Source organism: Arvicanthis niloticus, chromosome 15, assembly GCF_011762505.2.
Source record: "Arvicanthis niloticus isolate mArvNil1 chromosome 15, mArvNil1.pat.X, whole genome shotgun sequence".
Lineage (NCBI taxonomy): Eukaryota > Metazoa > Chordata > Mammalia > Rodentia > Muridae > Arvicanthis > Arvicanthis niloticus.
Window position 1 is genome coordinate 26,158,701 of NC_047672.1, and position 20,285 is coordinate 26,178,985.

At 44.7% G+C, this 20,285-nt stretch overlaps 1 protein-coding gene across 2 annotated transcripts in view; it reads left to right on the plus strand.

The window, feature by feature from the left end:
- Creb3l2 (cAMP responsive element binding protein 3 like 2) overlaps nucleotides 1-20,285 on the plus strand; it is a 119,165-nt gene that overhangs the window by 72,547 nt on the left and 26,333 nt on the right. For both annotated transcript variants that reach the window (XM_034519017.2, XM_034519020.2), the window contains exons 3-6: nucleotides 12,042-12,217; nucleotides 13,457-13,544; nucleotides 16,478-16,662; nucleotides 19,351-19,497. In XM_034519017.2, the coding sequence (XP_034374908.1) occupies nucleotides 12,042-12,217; nucleotides 13,457-13,544; nucleotides 16,478-16,662; nucleotides 19,351-19,497 (596 nt within the window). The remainder of the gene's footprint in view (nucleotides 1-12,041; nucleotides 12,218-13,456; nucleotides 13,545-16,477; nucleotides 16,663-19,350; nucleotides 19,498-20,285) is intronic.

The following is a 20,285-nucleotide window of genomic DNA, read 5'->3' on the forward strand; positions in this document are numbered from 1 at the left end:
CCAGGTCCAAGCATTCAGAGCAGATGACCACCTTGATAACGTACGACTTCTCTTCAGGCCACATGAAGACACGTAGTATTTAAGACTGGCTGTTTGCACCAAATCCAGTATCCCTTACCTCTTAGTAAGCAGTGGCTGAAATTGTACTAGGAGCCCTCACTTCTAGTGGTGGATAGTGAGCTTTTCACTGTCCTTGGGAAAGCGGGTAATTCAGCTCTCCTTGTCCAGTTTGACTTAAAGCAAACTCTGCTCTTCTGTAATTGCTTCTCAGCTTGAAAGCAGCACGCTCACACACATACCTAAGTAGGGAGTTGGTTTAGAAGGAGTCTCCTTATTCATCTCCCTCCCTTCTGCCTGCCATAACCCTTCTGTCTTCCCTTCCCGTCCCTTCCTTTCCCTTCCTTCCTTTCTTCTCCCATAATCCTTCTCTCTGCCCTCCCTGTTCCTCTTCACTTACCCTTTCTGCCCCTCCCCCCAGAGTCCCAGGGCAATCACACAGAGCGAATGGATGTTTGTGTCCTGTCAAGTGGACTCTGGATCTCTAAACTTGTGCCCAAAATTTGGGGCTATCTACATTTGTCAACCTTTCTGGTAAGAGGTGCTATAACTTTCTTTAGTTAATTTGCGTGTTTATGTTTTTTTTATTATATGTGCATGCCCATGTTCTTGTGTGTGTGTGTGTATTTGTGTGTGTGTGTGTATTTGTGTGTGTGTGTGTATTTGTGTGTGTGTGTCCGTTTAAGGGTATGCACATGTACATGTTACACAAATGCTGAGGTGAAGTTGGTTTTCTCCTTCCACTATGTGGGTTCTGGGGCTCAAACCCAGGTCTGTTGAGCTTGGCTGCAGTGTCCTTACCCACTGAGCCATTCTGTGGGCTTTGTTAACTTTTTTTTTAGTTTCACAAAAGATTCTCTACGTAAAAATGAAAAGCTAAGAAACCCTGGTCTAATACATCCCAGGACTCATCCATTTAAAAGCTGACTAAGTGGAAGCTTCTCTGAAACAGTGGAGCCACGGAACTTCATGGGGCTCAGGCCATAGTGTGGCCACGCCTGGGAATGTGGCTGCTCTTCATGGCCATTGGAGTCAGTCTCCACCCCATTCGGCCACCTCTTCTCAGCATACAGGCTGACGACAAGATGCTGAGGCTCCTGCTTGTTCAACCCACAAAATAGAATGAAAAAAAAAACCCAGAAAAATGAAGAGGCTGAGAGAAATATCCCAGTAGAATGTTCCTGGCTATGCTTATGACCTGAAGAATGAAGGCTTATGTTGGAAAGAGCAAACCTTGAAGGTCACTCACCCCAGGGAGGTCATCACCATTAGTGCCTACTGGGGGTCACGCTCCATTGTAATCAAATTGGGATGCTGGGTATATTGCTTAATTTTCTGTTACAATGGTATATACTTGATGTAGTCACCACCTAAGGATAGTTTGGTCTGACAGCTTTGGAGGCTCCAGTGTGTCTTCAGTGGCTGACAGGGTCTGTGGTGAAGCAACACTTCACAGTGGAAGTCCACGGTGGAACAAAGCGGCTCATTTTGGGTTCAGAAAGTTAAAAAAGAGAGAGAGAGAAAGGATGAAACTAAGTCCCACAGTCCCCTGAAGGACATACACCCACTGACTCCAAACCTCTCACTAGGCTGCACCTAGTTTCACATCTTCCAGAAGTGCCAGACTGGGTACAAGAGCATATGCACACTAGAAGATGCTTACGACCCACACCATAGCTGGCCTTCTTAAACTTTTTCCAGTTATTGAAACCTCTTTACTCAAGAAAATTTTGCCCAACCCTTGGGGATATAGGTACAGAAAATAGGTTCACGATGCAAATATTTACTATAATCAATCGCAAGTGGATTTTAGGACAGTTCTTTAGTACACATGCGATTTTACCATTTATTGATGACAGAAGCAAACATATGGTTAAGCAGATGGCTGAACTTATTTTTATATGAAGCATTAATCTTGGACACACATTGGATACTGCAGGGTATAGCGTGTCTTTTATGTTTTCAGAGTGGATTAATAGTTGGGTTTTAAAATCATCAGAGCTAAGAATGTCGTCTTGCATGAATATGCAATACAACATGGCAAGAGCATCTTTAGGGCCTTTTCAGAAACTGTTGGAAATTCTGTCCTAATCCCAAGTCAAATTCATCTAACTTATTTTTTTTTAAAAAAGAAACAAGTCAGAAACTCCAACGGCAATTTTTAAAATTAAGCGTTCTAACACAGTAGACTCCAAAGACATACTAATTTGATATTTACATGCTGAAGAATCGATGCCCAAAATGATATCGTTTTAGAATGATACTAAAAACCTTTGGTTTTTATAATTAAACTATTTCATGTCTATAAGAGCAGGAAAATTTTTACTGCAGCCCGTGACATGCAGTGGCCCTGAGGGGTGACCTGAGGGGTTTGCGCTTCGGGTATAGCAGTCTGTATCGTGCAGTGAGTTCAGAGCCAAAGCCACAGTGAAGTTGCTCCGTGCAACCCTGGGTGAGCCCTGTCAGAAACCCCTCTGATATAATACAGGTTTGATTTTGAATTAATTTCTGTCCATTGTGTGTCCAGAAACCTTTTCCTGTGACCCGACTAGCCAGGATTCCCACATTCAGATGTGTGACTTGCAGCTAAAGATTCTGCCAAGTGTACCGCAAGGTATACATTTACTTTGTTCTTTTATTTCAGTGTTTCTCCCAAGAAGAAACTTGATAGTGCCAGCCTGGAGCATTAAGAAAGAACTTGATATGGCTTCTATCCTTTGAGGTTGTGTAAGAATAGGGTTTAAAAGTCTATAAAATATCAGCAGGCTAATCAAAAGTGATGTATAATGCGTTTGTGCCAGGGTAACCTATTTAGGCTGGATTAAGAGACTATCTAGGGGACACTGAAGAGATGGTTCAGTGGTTAAGGGTGCGTACTGTTCTAGAAGAGGTCCAGAGTCTGGTTTCTAGCATTTGTATCAAATGTCTCACAACCACTTGTAAATTCCAACTCCGTGGGATCAGGCACCCTCTTCTGGCCTCCATGGGTACTGCATTCATGTGCACATACCTACTCCCCCGATATATACATACGTATACAAACAATTTTAAAAGTAATAATAAAAACAAATTAAAATCTGTCTGTATAAAAATAAATATTCTGTCTTTACAGACAATTGCTGTTCCAGGTCTATAGAGTATAGATAGATGAATGAATCCATTGAGGCCCCTTAGTTTTACAGGAGCTGGAGATAGCTGGGTGGGCTAAGTACTGACTCCTTGAATTTATGAAGTTGCTTTCACAGTTACAATGAAAGCAAGTCCTCAGCAAGAAAGTTCTTGCTGTCAGGTAGTCACACGGTGTATGAGACAAGCTGCAGGAGGAGCAGGACCACGGGATGATTGGGAAGCAGGGCTGGAGCAATGAGAGAGCATTTGTTGATGCTGAGGCTTTGAGAGCAGAGAATTGGGTACACAGACAGAGCTGCCTACAGAGAGGCAGGAAGCCATGCTGCATAGATGGCACAGAAAGGCTGATTTTTGAAATGAGTAGAGAATTAGGCAGCAGTATTCACACAGGGTTGTGCTTGTGTACGTCTCTCTCTCTCTCTCTCTCTCTCTCTCTCTCTCTCTCTCTCTCTCTCTCTCTCTCTCTGTGTGTGTGTGTGTGTGTGTGTGTGTGTGTGTGTGTGTGTAGCGGGGTAAGGGTGACTCATAGGTGACTTAGGTTTCTGCTCTGTAGCCTTAGAGGGATCTTGGTGTTGACGTGTTCCCAGGAAGTGGGACCCAGAAAAGAAAAAGGCACTGAGATGAGATAAATAAGGTAATCACATTTCCTCTGAGCCAGTGTCTAGAGCATCAGCGTGCGTCATCCCTGTGTGTGTGTAAAAGGATGACGCTTTCCTCTTCTGCTTCTGTACTGGGCCCTCTGCAGTGGGTGAGCCAATGAAGAACCTGCTTGTGTTTGGGTAGGACAGGCAGGGGAACACGGTGAAGATGATAACATTGCTTCCCTTAAAACAGTCAAATAGGGACCCCTTTGGCTAACCATCACAGTCTAGAATAGTAAAAACAGCAAAGTTAACCATCTATCAAGTAAAGCCACTTTGATTGTTCATGAGTAACAGCTGTCTGTCGCTGATGAAGAAACATAAACTGTATGTGACAGTTTTGTGTACATCTGTGTGCCAAATCAGCCTTTCCAAATCAGTCTGTTGTCCCATGGATATTTATGTGGTTCATGCTCTAAACACCACACCCTGCAGGAGAAATTGTGAGTTTAAAATAATCTTGATCCCCAATCAAGTATGTCATGGATCTCTAAGAGTCATGTTATGAGTCTGGGCTCTGCCCAAATTATGGATGACTTGATCCTGGGTGAGCTGTATCAATCTTCTGTCTGGCGTTCCAGATCTCTAAAATGAAAATATGATACTTCCCCACAGTGTTGCAGGAGGGATTCTCTGAGTTCCTATTTGCCGAGCACTTAGAGCAGTGCCTGTCACTTTGCAAGCACTGAATAAGTATGAGCTATTGTTGTTATTGTTCTTCTGTGGATTGCTCTATAATTAAGTACATAACTTACCAAGTGCTCATGATAGGAATGACAGGAACCGAGAAGAGAGCTTCTATATACACAGTCATGGAAAGAACACAGAGAGACAGAGATTATGTTGGTCTCAGAGGTCCATCCAGTACAGGCTGGGTGCCTGCCAAAGACTGAGGACAAAATGTTTTAGCTATTATGGGTTGGTCTTAAACGATGTTTCTTCATATCAGAAACATTTGGTTTGTTGGTTTGTAGAATAGGAGTGATTCATATTTTATCTTTTTTCTATGCGTACTTATAGGCTCTAAAAATAACATTTATTAAAATGTATACATCTAGACTTGGCCTATATTGAACCATTGCTCCCTTGGAAAGCAATGTGTGCAGGTGACAGTGAGCCCAGGGGATGGAATTCATTTTTGTGATGTGAAGAATCTTCTTCTATGAGTCCCAGGTCTGCCGAGCACCGGCTGTACACTTTTGGGTGAGTTTTTTAATCTCGCAGTTTTTTGTTTTTCAAGTGGGAGTAATGGTTGTATTAACCTCTGTGGTTATGCTTATTAACTAAGTTAATATTTCCAAAATACTTAGAACAGTTCCCAGCCCATAGCAAACACTGATGGTGCTGCTGAATTTTCTCTCATGGGTACCTCGTCACTGTTCTAATTCGTTTCGGGACACCATGAGCAGACAGGTCACGGGTTCCTGTGCAGTGGGCCACAGGTTTTCCTATTCTGACCATGTTCCACAGAATTCTTGTTCCACGCCTCCTACCTTCCAGAACTCAGCTTTGGAATTGTTGAAAGGATAGTGTTAGTCCTTTTTTATTAGTCTGGGTGTGCCTGCAGGTACATACCACTTGGGTGCCTGGTACCCATGGAGGCCTGGATCCTCCTGGAACTGGAGTTACAGATGGTAATGGGCTGTCGTATGGGTATTGAACCATGGTCTTCTGGAAGAATAGCCAGTGCTCTTAACCACCAAGCCATCTCTCTAGGCAAGGAGATTTTTATGTGGAAAAAGTAAGATCTGTCAATTTTTTAAAAACATGGTCAAAGAGCAAACAAAATAAAGGTTTAGAGGAGGCATAAGAAACTAAGATACTTTCTTCAATTTATACACACGATTTGGATGATAATGTGAATACATTGGATGATAAATTGGACAAAATATGCATACTGTTTGGATACAGGTAGGACTTTTTTTTTTTTGTCACAGAGATGATATTTGTAACCAAGTGATTTCTCTTAACAATGTATGCTTATGCCTGTGTTGTGTGTATGTATGTGTACATGTGAACACCCACATGTGTGTACATGTGTTTATAAAATACAAGACTGAGTTCAGGTTTGGTCTTTTTCCACTGCAGTTGCCTGGTTATACATATGGAAATGATAGAGACTGTACTCCCAGTGCTGTCTTTTCGTTGGCTTTAAGCAGATATGTGCTTTTGCTCTCCAAGACCACCTGATGTTTCAGTGTATTTAGCATCTGTGGTGTTGCCGGCTGTTCCATTCTGAGCTCAGATATGCAGAGCTTGATCCCTGTCATGAGACAGTGGCTTCTTTTCATCTTTGCTGATAGCCAAAGGGTGTTGCTGAGAAGATGCAGCTTTGGAATTTGACTTTTGAGAGGAAGCTATGTAAATAAAATCTGATGCTACAGGGGGTGCTTATCTTCCAGAATGTTCACTATTAAATTAGGGAGGGGATGCCTTTCATTTGAAATAAAGCTTAAAAGGTACATAGATACAATTCAGAAGAACACTTTTTCATTTAAAGTCTAAATTGCAGAATTTATAAGTTAGAAATTATAGTATTCCAAGCCTTTAGTTCCCCTTTCTCTGTTTAACCAATTACTCAAATGAGGATGCTTCTGATTCTAAGCCTCAGTGGCCCTATGGTCGCTTTTTTGCCAATAAAATTCACCTGCAAAACTAAAGCCCTGGGAAAGTTGCAGAGGCCACTTCTTTCCTCATTCGACCCTTTGTTGACCTCTGACCTTATAGGTTACATTTGCCATTTTGTTTTCTCTGACTTGATATTTATTTGCCTTAGTGACAGAATGTAAGTCAACAGACAAGAGTTGGGATGCAAACTGTCTTCTCTGATTTCAGCCACACTGGAATGCCGGTCTCATCAAACTTCTTATATTAACTGCACTTCTTTAATCTGAAACCAGTTTTTTCATGATGTATCTGGTGGGTCTGGTTGGCCAGTCTACAAATATTTATGTATTTTTATTAATTATTGTTGCGCTTACTGGAGCCTGATGTTGGACGCCAAACTGTTGCAGCCCGTACTGCCCGTTCGGGTCCGAGGGTCAGGGTCTAGCGAGAGAGAGAGTGGGGATAAAGGGGAAGAGACGCGAAGAATGGAGACAAGACAGAGATTCTGATCAAGTCTCTTTTATTGAAGGGAATTCTGAGCTATTTATAGGCTTTTGCCACGTGCCTTGTAGGTGCGTGGATACCAAGTGCCTTGCAGGTGTTGATATGACGTAAGCCTTACAGGCGTCTATAGCGTGGACAGCACGTGCACCGCAATGCCTTGCAGGCGTGGATAGCACGTGCGCCTTATAAGCATGTATGGCGTAGATAGCACGTGGACAGCATGTGAACCGCATGCCTTGCAGGCGTGACTACCACGTGCACCTTGCAGCTGGGGCCAGTAAACAGCAACACAAAATATGTGGGGTATCAGAGTGTGCTTTAGCTGTTGTAGGCTATTGAAAACCAAATCTTTCATCAGGGTATATGGTTCCAGATGGCTGCAAAGTTGATCTAGCCGCTTTCTGCTAAAGTCGGCTCCCAACAAATTATTCATGTGCAAGTCAAAGGACATCTTTTAGGAATTGGTTCTCTCCTTCCACCGTTGTGTAGGTCCTAGGAATCGAACTTGGGTCATCACGCTTGCAAGGCAAGTGCTCTAACCTGCTCATCCATCTCACCAGCCCCTATTCATGTTTACTGGCATAATCTCCAGTCAATAACTTAGAGGGATTATTCTGAAAATCACCACACTGCAATAGATTCTGACATCTTGAGACCAGCCATCTTGTATTAGCTAGCTGGGCTGTTTAAGAAGCCACCTGAAACCTCCATTCTTTTATGTTTTGTGTATTTGGGGGGGCGGGCAATGTCTATTCCAGGGTGGTGTCAAATTTAATATATAGTCAAGAATGATTTTGAACATCGGATCCTCTTGCCTCTACCTCCTGAGTTTGAACACTAGGATTTGTGTGGTGCTAGGGATTAAACCTGGTGCTTTGCATATGCTAAATAAACACTCCACCCACTATATTATTTGCCTAGCTCTAAATGTCAGGACTTGAAGTAGCAATCACTTTATTACTAGAGCTCATGCATCCCCACTGCTGGGGATTGGCTGGTTGACATGAGGTCAGACAAGTGGCTGCTAAGTCCACCTTCTTTCGCTCATATCCCTAAGGCTAGCAGAGAGTTGGATGGCTTGGCTTGGCTTGGCTCAGCTAATCCTGCCGTGCCTTTGATTTGTATGGCTGTGCTCCTTCCTCTGGGATCGAGAGACTGATCATCCTAACACACCCTTCTTATGCGAGAGTAAAACTGTGAGAACAAAACGCCCGTCTTAGCTGACAGGATTCAAGATTCTACTATGTTGAGGAGCTAACATGTGCTGCCTAGGTTAACTTACGTGGCAAAGCTGGAGGCGCTGAGAGAGCTCAGACAGCAAAAGGCACAGTTGGAGGGTGTGATGGCTTATATCCATGTAGCTTGACTAGACTAAGACTCACCTAGGAAAGGAGCCTCTGGAAGTGAGGAATTCTGATTAGACTAATTCAGGCAAAGTACTCCACTAAATACTGGTGGCACCATCCCCCATTGGGTTGGGGTCCTTGACTACCTAAAAAGGAGAAAGCTAGCTGAGTACTAGCTCACCCCTCCCTGCTTCATGAGTATGATATGTTCATGTACCTCACACTCTAACCACCATGCTTCTCCACCCATGACGGGCTTCCGTCAAACTGTAACTGTCTCTTAAGTTGCTTGTGTCAGGATATTTTATCACGGCAATAACAAGTCACAACGAACACAGAGAGAGAGGAAGCCAACTGGAGTCAGCAACGGACCCTTTCAGCCATCACAGCATCGAGGCACTAACTGCCATCCCAAAGCCACAGAGGGGGCAAAGGCAGGGCCATGGCTGTGTGTGACAACTGACAAGTGTGTTAATAGTTTCAAATATAAAATGTCAAAGAATAAGGAAAAGCCACGGTGTTCGGATGGTTGTCTTGATCTCCATCTACTGTTCAGGCCTTTTCACTCTGTCTCTTCTCTTCATCAGTAGTTTATTATTATACCAAGGTTTTCCTTAGGATGTTATGACACTTTCCCTGGATATTGAAAAAGGCTTTGTAAGTATAATGTGGATGTCTACATAAATATTCTGCTGTATAGATAGACCAAAATCCACCTCATCTTCCTCTTCTTCATGGACTGTCATTTCCTGTGTTTTGTAAATCAGAGGACAGTGAGCTTATTGATATGTATGTATATATTTATATGTATGTATATATCTTCACTTGTTTCCTTCACGAATGCTGGTAGGCATGCAGCAGCCTGGGGTCTGACCTCGGGTGCCGATGGAGGAGACTTAGGTATCAGTCTTGTCATCTATAAAAATGACTCCTTTGAGCTTGAGCTTCAGTTTAACTCAAATCATCTTCAAGATGGAGGACCACACTGCGGTACTGGGCTGGAAGCATGAAGGAGACACCAGTTGCTTTCTTCATCTGAGCTCGGGGGAGCAGAGCCATGGACTTTTCACTTGGAAGACTTGTGTGCTCTTCAATGGAGTCGGCTTGCTTTCCGGTTATCACTGCTTGCTCTTCTAGCCATTGCTCCTACGACAGCAGTGACCGGTTTTTAGATAGGACCAGGGGCTGAGCATGAAGAGCAAACACTGTTCTTTCCTGTTTCCTACCTGCTCTTGTCTGTTGAGGGATGGTTTTGCTCAACCAGAAGAACCTGTTTCATCTTCCTGTTGGGCTTCAAGTTCAAGTGTCCTTTCTGCACTGATTTTGCCTTTCTCGTGTATTGTGAGTTAAACTGGATTACGGTCCCTTTGGCTGTAATAGCAGGACATGTGACCTTACCTCACAATTTACTGGTCGTTGCGTGGGGCCATTTTCCCCCAGAGGTGTTCCTTCCTCTTCATTTTATTATACCCAGGGCTAAATGTCTTCTTCCTATATCTCTTCTAGCCTCTGCTGCTGGCAAGCAGTGCTTAGTCTGGGATATGAGTGTGATTTCTACAAACAGAAGCGTTGGCATCTCACTGCTGAGTGAAGACAGGGATCCACACCCTCTCTCTGTCCCCCCTCCATCCTGTCCTAAGTGATCTACACCCTCACTCCGCCTCTCCCCCACTTCCCCATTCTGTCCTAGCATGTCTTCCCTGTGGCTTCCTTGCTCTGGACAGACTTCTAGTTCTGAGCCTCCTTGTGAGGTTCATTAGTTTTCTTTTGGCCTGTGCTTCAGTTGTTTCTATAAGCTGAGCGGGGCGCCCATCTGGCCAGCAGAAGTATGTGTCAAGTACAGTGTGGTGTCTCTCCTCTGGCAGCCATTGAAAGGTCCCTTTGTTCCCCACCAGCCCCTCCTGGTCCAGGATGTCGCCCACACCCTGTGACGGAAATCCCCCCCCCATCAGAGCAGACGCTCAGCAGCTTACAGAGCTCGCTCTGAAAGCAGACTGCCACCTTGTGAGTGGGAACCTAACCTTTTCTCTGCTCAAAGGAAGTAGTTTATAGGGTTCGAGATTATCTTTGTGAACTTTTGCTTTGCCACCCTTCCCACGCTTCCCTCCTCAGCTCTCTGTACGATGCTTTTCAAGTACCTTTTTTAAAAAAAATAAATAAGGGAATTGGAGTCATATTCTTGAGTATGTATTCACAGTGTGAACTGCTTTGCATCCTGGAACAGTTAGGATCACCAAGCAGGCGGGGCTTGTTTTCAAATAGCAGAGAACACATGTGCTTTGTGTATGCCTCGTCTTAGTAAAGCTGGTGTCCAGAGAGGACTGGACTGCTGGCTTTTCCTTTTCTTCTGCATGTTTCCAGCCTCTTGGCTCTCCCTTCCCACCCCACCCTTTGTTCCTGCAGGGCCAGGCTGAGTAATTAGCTCTGAAGCAGTTTGGTGTGGTTTAAGCTTCAGGGCAGCTTGTGTCCAGTGACTGAGGTGCCCTGCTGGCTCATCTTGCTGCTTAGCAGTTGTCATCTCTCCTCAGGCCCAGTAATCATCATTAAAGCCTTGGTAACAAGATAGAACCCAGACTCACCAGACCCTACCCCCCTCCTCCCTAGATGAGTATTTTATCCATTTCAGCCAAACAAGCCTAGAACTTTCCTGGAGGTCTGTGCAATGTCTCTGATGTCTAGTTAAGCTTGAGAGGTAGGTGGGGAAGCAGAAGGGCAAAAACTAGGGATTAGAAGTGCAGGGGGTGGGGAGGGGAGGGGAGTGAAGGGGAGAAAACAAATGACTGGAAAAATTTTCTGTCAACCATTAGCCTTTTTCCCTTTTTATCTTTCTTATTTTAAACTGTACTTATGTATTATTAAATAGATAGCCTATTTACTTGGTTTAGAAACCAAAAAGTAGAGCACATTAACATTTTTGGGAGGTTGTTGTGGTTGTTGTTGTTTTGTTCTTCAAAGCAGGGTTTCTCAGTATAGCTCTGGCTATCCTAGAACCAACTCCAGACCAGGCTGGCCCGGAACTCAGAGATCCACCTGCCTCTGCCTCCTGAGTGCTGAGATTAAAGGCTTGTGCTTCCACTGCCCGGCTCATGTTTAAAACCTTTTAAAACACATTTAAAAACCTTCCCTTCCATCTTATTCTCCACCTACTGAGCTTCCATCTTGGTATACCAAGGAAGCCCAGGATACTAGGTAGTTTTCCTTTAGTGTAATAAAACACCATGACAACAACCTACAGAAGAAAAGGTCTACTTGGACTTATGATTCCAGAGGGTTGGAGTCATTCCTGGCTTAGAATCACATCAGCAGGGACAGCTGAGAACTAAAAGCTTATATCCTGAACTGTAGGCAGGAAGACAGGGAGTGTGTGCTTTTGAAACTTCAACTCCCTAGGGGCAGACTTCTTCCAGCAAGGCCACACCTCCTCAGCCCCAAGCAGTTCCACCAACTGGAAATCAAGTAGTCCAAGCCTATGGGGGACATTCTCATTCAAACCACCAGACTCTTGTAACCCCTCTGGCACTTCCTAGGCTTATCTTGTCCAGGTGAACACAAATGGAAGCTTTTGGTTGTTGCCCTTCAGTTCCTTATCCATGCATCTCTCCTCTCGCATACACATTTCCCTTTATTCTTTTGTAGTCTTTTGTTGGAGCTTTGGTCAAGGAGTGGTCAGTGGTCACATGACTCGGGCAGTGGTCACATGACTCGCATATACCTGGTGCCCCAATGTGCTCACCTGTGGCTTGTCCTTTTCCCACAGAGGAGGTGGAGAGTGAGAAATGGTACCTGTCTACAGAGTTTCCTTCAGCCACCATCAAGACAGAGCCAATCACAGAGGAGCAGCCCCCAGGACTTGTCCCTTCTGTCACTCTGACCATCACTGCCATTTCCACTCCTTTTGAAAAAGAAGAGTCCCCTCTGGATATGACTGCTGGGGTACATCCAGTTTTCTTCCTTATAAATATAGATATCAAAAGGTAGAGATCTTTGGTCTCCAATAAGGCATTTATCCTAGGAGATACATGAATCTGAGGGAGAATAGGTATGTATGTGTGCATGCATTCATGTGTGTATCATGAGTGTATCAAGAATATGCTAGTTGTTATCAACACTGATTGTGGCAGCGTTCAAAGGCATTGTGTGAAAAAAGCAGTGGCAAAGCAGATTTCATTTTCCCCCCCATAATAGCCTCTATGAAATTAAAAACACAGATGAATATCCACAGTAAAAGGAGAAAAGTTGTCCATGACATTTTTATTCCAGAAGGAGAGGAATGGTTGAGGTTAGGGTAGCGGCCACAGTATCTGGTGCCACGGTGACTATGCATGCTGGGTCTACATACTCTTCCTTGTCTAGTCCCCTGCCGAGTCATTCTCACTCAACCCAGAAATATCTCACCTGCTTATTCACACATGCTGTGTTACTGGTGGGGATCATAGGAAGGCAGGAGTTTCAGCCTTGCTTAATTTAAGCCCATGGCTATAGAAATCAGAATTTAACATCACTCTGGGTCCTGGGAGGGCTGTCCAGGTCTGTATTGGTTTTCTTGCTGCACAAGATTTTGGCCCACTTGATTTATGTGTTATGTGTGTACATGTGTATATGTGCACATGTGTGTGTGTGTGTGTGTGTGTACATGTACCACGAATCACTGAGATCAGAAGAGGGTATTGGATCCCCTGGAACTGGAGTTACGGGTATTGTGAGCTACTATGTGGGTGCTGGGAACTGAACCCAGGTCTGTAAGAGCAGCAAGTGCTCTTTACTGCTCAGACACCTCTTCAGGCCTCAGTTGGTTTTGAACTCAGTTGGTACATAACTAACAGTTCAGGATCCTGTGCTCTTGTTCCCTTCTCTCCTTTCCCTGATGGGTACTTTATAGTTAGATATTGTTATCAGTCACTGAGGAGCCTGGAGGGATAGCATGCATCCTGAGGCACGTTGGCTTATTGCAGGACAAACGGGGGGAGGGGGGGTGATTCTTTGAATTTTTCCAAGAATATTTTGCCATAAGTGTCTTTATCATAGCAACAACAACAATAATGAGCCTTGGATTTTTAACTAGAGATGGCAGGTCCCAGGTTTGGCTGTGAGAAGATACAGTTGACAACTGGCTCTTGTTTCATAAAGGCTGTTACTAAGTTAAAAGACTCGTTTTTGAAATTCCTTTTCCAGGGGGACTCCTCAAGCCAGACACTCATTCCTAAGATTAAGCTGGAGCCGCATGAAGTGGACCAGTTCTTAAACTTCTCTCCAAAAGAAGGTGAGCTCATCTTCCGTCCCTCCCACACTGCGTGTGCCCTTTCGAAAGGAAAGGGAACACAGGAGTGTAGGATGATAGAGGTAACTGGCTGTATGAAATAATTCTGTTCTTAGAGTGTTGGATTCCAAAACAATATTTTGAAATCTAAACAGTGACCTAATGAAATTATTTCCTTATATGTCCTTTCTTTTCAGCTAAGCATTAGTGTGGTTTGATGCTTACCAAGGAAGGGTTTTAGACCCATAGTGACTGCTGTGACGGGTGTGCGGTTGGTGAGACTCACTTGTCCTTATGCCCTCCTGGTGTGAACCCACTGTCACCCCACACAGATGCACAGCAGTCCACAATGGCACTAGCTTAATTAAAACTTGAGTTTTAGCCCTCTGTAGATGAAGTCGTAATGGGTCTACCCAGCCAAGGTGTACTCTTAGCTGCTTCATTTGAGTGAGGGTTGTGATGAGCTCCTTACCTTGGTGATGTTCATGGTCCTGATGGTGATATACCTCTCTGGGCTGCTTGTCATTCATTTAGAACCTGACCACGCCATCCTTGGAGTTGTTTACTCTTTGTTCATTCTCTACATCTTTTTTAGTTTCCTTTTTTTTTGCCTTTCGCCTCTGTGTTCTCCCGTGAGACCAAGTTGGGATGCTGGACACAGTCTCTTCATCTCAGGAGCGCACAGGAAGCTCTCGGTATCTTATTTATACAGAACACAGAGTCCACACTTCTTAATTCTGTGTCTGTTGGTGCTACACCTTCCTTTTATTTACATGTTCAACACATGTTTAGATGTACAGTTCATTACATGGTCAACAGTGAAGTCACTGTACGCAATCACAGAGAACTCATGTGCTAGTGTGCAAAGGAGCACACATTGTGTGAGCACGGGAGTGTACAATTTATCTTCATTCCTGTATGACTAGATTCAGGGCTGAATCTGAGACCATTGACTCAGGGTTAACCCCTTACTATCTGTAAAGGACTTAAAAGGTGATACTATCCATCTGCATCTGTATTGAGCCTTTGTTTCTTGGCAGTGAGCAGTCTGCATTCATACTTTTGAGCCTTCATGTCTGCTTCCAAGCAATTTCTTTCACCTTTACGGCTGCTTACCACCAACAAATGTATCTTGTTCTTTTTAATATGTTGTGATGTGGTTCAAAAACTGTCACAGCCCCAACAATAGATCCCCATAGTGGCGTCAGGATCTAGGGTCACTGGAGGAGAAATAGCAATCCTTCCTCATTATCCTGGATAAAGACAGATAAAGACATTGAATATCCTGTGTACATCAAAGTTTCTGGGCAGAGGAGCCTGCCGTCCCCTGCTCCTTCTGCAGCTTAAGAGCAGCTTTTCAAATGGTGTTTAGAAATCTGATCCTGAGGCACCTGTGGCTAGAAGGGCTGGCTTTTCCTGTCTGCTTCTCTCTTGTGGGCTACCTGCTGCTTAGAAAGAAGAAGAGCATAGCTTAGCTTGTGCCAGACCTGGAGGCAGAGAAACTTTGGTGTCCTTGGGAGTTCAGCTGGACTCCCCAGTAGGGAAATTTGATCCTGAGGGTTTTTTTTTTTTTTTTTTTTTTTTTTTTTTTGGTTTTGTTTTTTTGTTTTGTTTTTGCTTTTTCTGGGTTTTAACCCACAGTGTCATATACTCATGGCATAGGGGAAACCTTGGCTAATACGTCGGGACATGCCAGCTTTCTAGCCAAGCACATGATGTGTTAAAGGGGCATTCTCAGCCTACCCCTGAGCTACTCAGGTTTGTAAAGCATGCCGTTGTCCTGTGGATACAGAAATGCTGCATAAAGCTGGGACGAGAGACCCTCGAACATAATCTCCCTCAGCAGCAGTGGCTGGCAGAACAGAAAAATCTGTTCTGAAAAAGGAAAGAGGGAACCCACAGGGTCTTTGTGCAGGTGAACCCCAGGCAATGATCTCCCTTTAGAGGCTCATTCCAACTGGGGGTGCTAGCTGGATGCCTATCGGGTGCTCTCAGCCCCAGTAATGTGCCATGAAGAAATGCTTTAGGGGAGAAAGCATTTTGCACCCCTTTCGTTTTCCTGTGACTACTTATGTATCTAATGGTGGATGTGGGGTTTCTGAACGAAGAATGCCTGGCCTCCTGCCTGCAGGCCCCAACAGCCACATTCCTCCAGAAACAAAGGGGGCTTTTCTCCAAGAATTAACAAGAGCCCTCAGGTTGGCAGTTTCCTAGAAGATTGTTTAAAAAAAAAAAAAAAGAAAGAAAGAAAAGAAAACCCCAAACTGCACACTACTAACACGTTCTGCAGATGAACCTGTGTAAACTATCTGAAAAGAATACAGAGGGACATTGGGTGTAGCTAGTTGATAGAGTGTTTGCACAGCCTGCAAGAAGCTCTCCATCCCACCCTTAGTACCCTATTAAACCCGTCATGGTGGGACCCACGTTCAATCTCAGCATCACAGAGGTGGGGACAAGAGGATCACAAGTTCAGGACTATCCTCAGCTATCCAGCATTCAAAGCCAGACTTGGATACATGAGAACCTGTCTCAAAATATGTTACAAAAAGAGAATGATAAAGAAACACAGTAAAGTCTTGCCAATACCATGTCAGGAGTCCCCAGAATCCCAGGCCACCCCTGGGGTCATTCTTATGTTAGTGTCTCATGCACATGTCTGCCCAGGGTAGTTTTGTGCGGGGACTAGTAAGTGTAACTCTATGCTCACGTTCTCTCTCCCTTTTCATACAACAGGACTACTGGACACACTGTCCTGCACCCGGCTCTCCTCTCCTCACTACATCAAGTCCTAAAACTTTCTAGGTCAGCCCAGAGTTCCCACTCTCTGCACCTACCCCAAAGCTCCCAGTGTGGAGACACATGTGTGTTTAACTTGCCCCTGAGTCTTGAGCTACTCTTCTGTGGTGGCTGAAATGAGCTCTCTTTGTCTGCAGCCTCCGTGGATCAAGTGCACTTACCACCGACACCACCCAGTAGTCACAGCAGTGACTCTGAGGGCAGCTTGAGCCCCAACCCACGCCTGCATCCCTTCAGCCTGTCTCAGGCCCACAGCCCTGCCAGAGCCATGCCTCGGGGCCCCTCTGCTTTGTCCACATCTCCTCTCCTCACAGCTCCACATGTAAGTATCTGGATGGCCCTTCTAAGGGTGGGCAGGGGTCGATCCTCTCAGTCTAATTTTTCATCATTCTAGTGAAATTTTTGTTTAATGGTTAGAAGTCTCTGTTCGTGCTATGTGGCTGTAACAAAATACCCAAGACTGAGTAAGTTAGGAAGGAAAAATGTTTTGGTGCATGGTCCTGGAGGTGGTGAAGTTCTAGAGCATGGTGCCTGCATCTACTTAGCTTCTGGAGAGGATGCTCCGTGCATGGCAGAAAAACAGAAGGAAGAAGCAGGTAGTGGGAAGGACACTTTCAAAGGAGGCAGGGAGGCTGTGCAGCAGCACACCCCATGGTAACTAATCCTGGTCCTGTGAGACCCAACTCACTCCTGCAAAAGGGCATTGACTGTTCTCTTCATACCCACACTTCCCTATGGAGACCAAGCCTCCAGGTGGGGACAGACTGGATTCCAGCCATAGGGCCAAAGCAGTATTGTAGGAACCCTAAAGAATATGTTTACAAAGACCTGCCTATACATCTCAGGAATTCTCTTTTCAAATGCAGATCCAGTTCTTCTTCATGTGTTTATTTTCCAGGGCTGGAAGCCCCGGACCTAACATTTCAGTTCTTCTCCCCCTCAAAGCTATACCACAAACATTTGCCATTAAAGTAGAAGCTCCTTACTTAATGGGCTCTGGGAGATGCCTTTCATCTTTGAGATAAGCATTCTTGGGTGAAATTTGAAAAGAAAGTCTCTCTGAGATTAAGTGCTTTGATGTCAAAGGCTCAGAAACATAGTTTAATCTTTGTGTGTGTTTCAGGGGTTGGGGGGGAATCTTAACCCAGGGTACCATGACAAAATCCCGGGTCATCATTTGTCCCACTCGCAGGTAAAAAGGAGGGGTAGAGAAGTCACTTTTGATTATTCAGAGAGGGAATCTGATGTCTATGAAGTCTTCAGAATTACAAGCAGGTTTTTAAAACTATACTATCACGAAGAACGAATTTTAAACGTAGTATTTTATTCTTTGAGAATTTCATGCCTGCAATGTATATGACCGGCAAATATAAATGAAATAGTTTAAGATGAAATAGGAACCATCTAGCAGCATAATTTGGATAGTTTTGAGAAGATTCACTTGCCCCCATATGTTTTAGATCCTAACAACATGTCGTCATTACTGAGAACGAAGGCCTCCACTTGTCATTCCTGCCTTCCCTATTTGAACCTGAATTTCACTGTGTAGATTCATGTTATGTGTCTGCATCTCCCTGATGTCTGTAGGCCCCTGGAGCCCCAGTACCTCTGCTTGTATTAAGCAGTTCCCCGTTTGCTGTCTCAGCCTCCTGAGCTCACCTGCTCTGGGCAGGGCCGTCTCCTGTTACTCTTCTGAGTACAGCACTGACCTTTGCTCGGATTGCGTGCCTTGTCCTTGTCGATCGTCACGGCTCCAGAAAGCAGCATTTGAGCCTCATCTCCTCTCATCCCATAAACTCACAAGGGTTCTCGTTCTCTAAAAGTTGAAGGCTCCTCCAGTCAACATCTCAGCTCAGCCTCGAACTGTCCTCACAGTCTCACGGCTAAAACTCCAGTCCTACCGTCTTGACGCTAAACCACTGCAGAGATGGGTTTTGTTTTCAGTCCTCTGTGGCAGGGAGCACGGAGATTACACACTAGTGAGTGAGTCAGCTTGTGTGACTAATACAAACACGTCATTGTGTTCTGAGCTAAAGGCAACAGACCGTGGTTCTCATCTTCATTGCTGACCGGCAGCACAGGACTCTCAGAAGCCTGAACTTCCATGGAAAATGTCTGCTGGTGTGTTACAGCCAAGGGACTTCAAGCCCCTTGGCTGTAAGAGGAGGGGAAGAGAAACTGTGGAGAAAGCTGATCATAAAATCAGCCCTTCAGTAGGAGAACAATACACGTCTTAAATGAAGCTGAACTCTAAGGGAATTTTCCACTGCCCCTAAGCTTCCAGGGATGCGGGGTGTGAACTCTATACTATTACTTTGTCTGTGCTAGATAGTGGGGTGTTCCCTGGGAGAAACTGGATGGAGGCCTCTGTAGTTTTCCCTTTGATTGAGAATTATGGGATTTCAAACACCCATATGGGATACTGGGGAGGTGGGTCAGTGGGTCAGAACGTTTGCCCTGCAAGCATAAAGACTTGAGTTTGAATCACAAGGACCCACATAAAAAAGCCAGGCATCACTGCCCATGTATGCGACACCGGCATGGGAGGGTTGGGGCTTGTATATCCTGAGAGCTACTGGTTAGCCAACCTACATGAAGAAAACAAGCTTCTTGTTCAGTGGGAGACCCTGCCTCACTAACAAAGCAGAGCAGAATAGAAGATGCCTGATACTCTCTTCCAGTCTCCATCTATGTGCATGGGCACATACACGTGTACTCTACATACATGCACCACACATATATGCGTATTTACATGAATACATACATACATACATACACACATGAATACATACATACATGATTGCATACATATGTACATACATACACACATGAGTACATAAAGAGATAAATACCCGTACAGGCACACCTTCTCTATCTTTGCTTTCACTTCAGAGCACCTATGTCTGACCCAAAGCGTAAGAGGCTCCCTTTCTCTTCACCGTGACTCTCCACACTCCATGTCAAGGTCACTTTTCAGTCCCTCCTCTCTGACCTTTCTGTGTCTGCACAGAAGCTGCAGGGATCAGGCCCACTGGTCCTGACAGAGGAAGAGAAGAGGACCCTGATTGCCGAAGGCTATCCCATTCCTACCAAGCTGCCTCTGACAAAATCTGAGGAGAAGGCCCTGAAGAAAATCCGGAGAAAGATCAAGAATAAGGTGAGCGGTTCCACCCCAGGCATTTCTGTGACAGACAGGAGAACTGAGCCCTCAAGCCCCCACCCCCAAGGTCCATAGTGGGACTTCCTGTAGTCAGGTCAGGAGCATAGACAGCGTCTGCCCACCGTGCGTGTGAGCTCACACCAGTACGTAGACTCCTTGTTCAGAGGCAGGAGGAGATACAAGAATCTCTCTTTACCCTTCTTTTTTAAAAACCTCAGCCTTTCGATTTTTATGATGTATATAATATTTTCTTCTCATTGCTCTACATGTAATTTATAAGCAAATATAGTTTTATGTGGTGTTACTTAAAAGCTTGTGGTTTTTTTTGCTAGTGGTCTGTGATAAAAACAACATTCAGTAGCCACCTAATCTCTGTTGCCTTCAGAGCTGTGACAAAGGGAGCAAGAGAGGAAGGCATCGAGAGCAGAAGACAAGAGAAAGAACCAGAGTCACACCTCCTCACCCTCATGCAGAGCCAGCAGACAGTTTATACATATCCAAGCCCAGCTGGCTGATTTTATATATAATTGAGCCAGCTAAAGTCCAGGGAGCTGACATCATTTTACTGAACTATTTCAACCATCAGTCTGTGACCCAGGAGTTTGTCGGCAGATTGGGAGGATCTGTCTGGGCCGGAAACAGAGTTGGCGATAAGTAGGGGGGAGTCCACAATTTAAACAAAGCAGGGCTGGCCACATGAGTGAGGCTGGCTTGGCTGGCCCCTGTGCAGATGGCCTCCTGTGTTCCTTCCATTCACTCCTGGTTTACTTTCAAAAATAGAAATT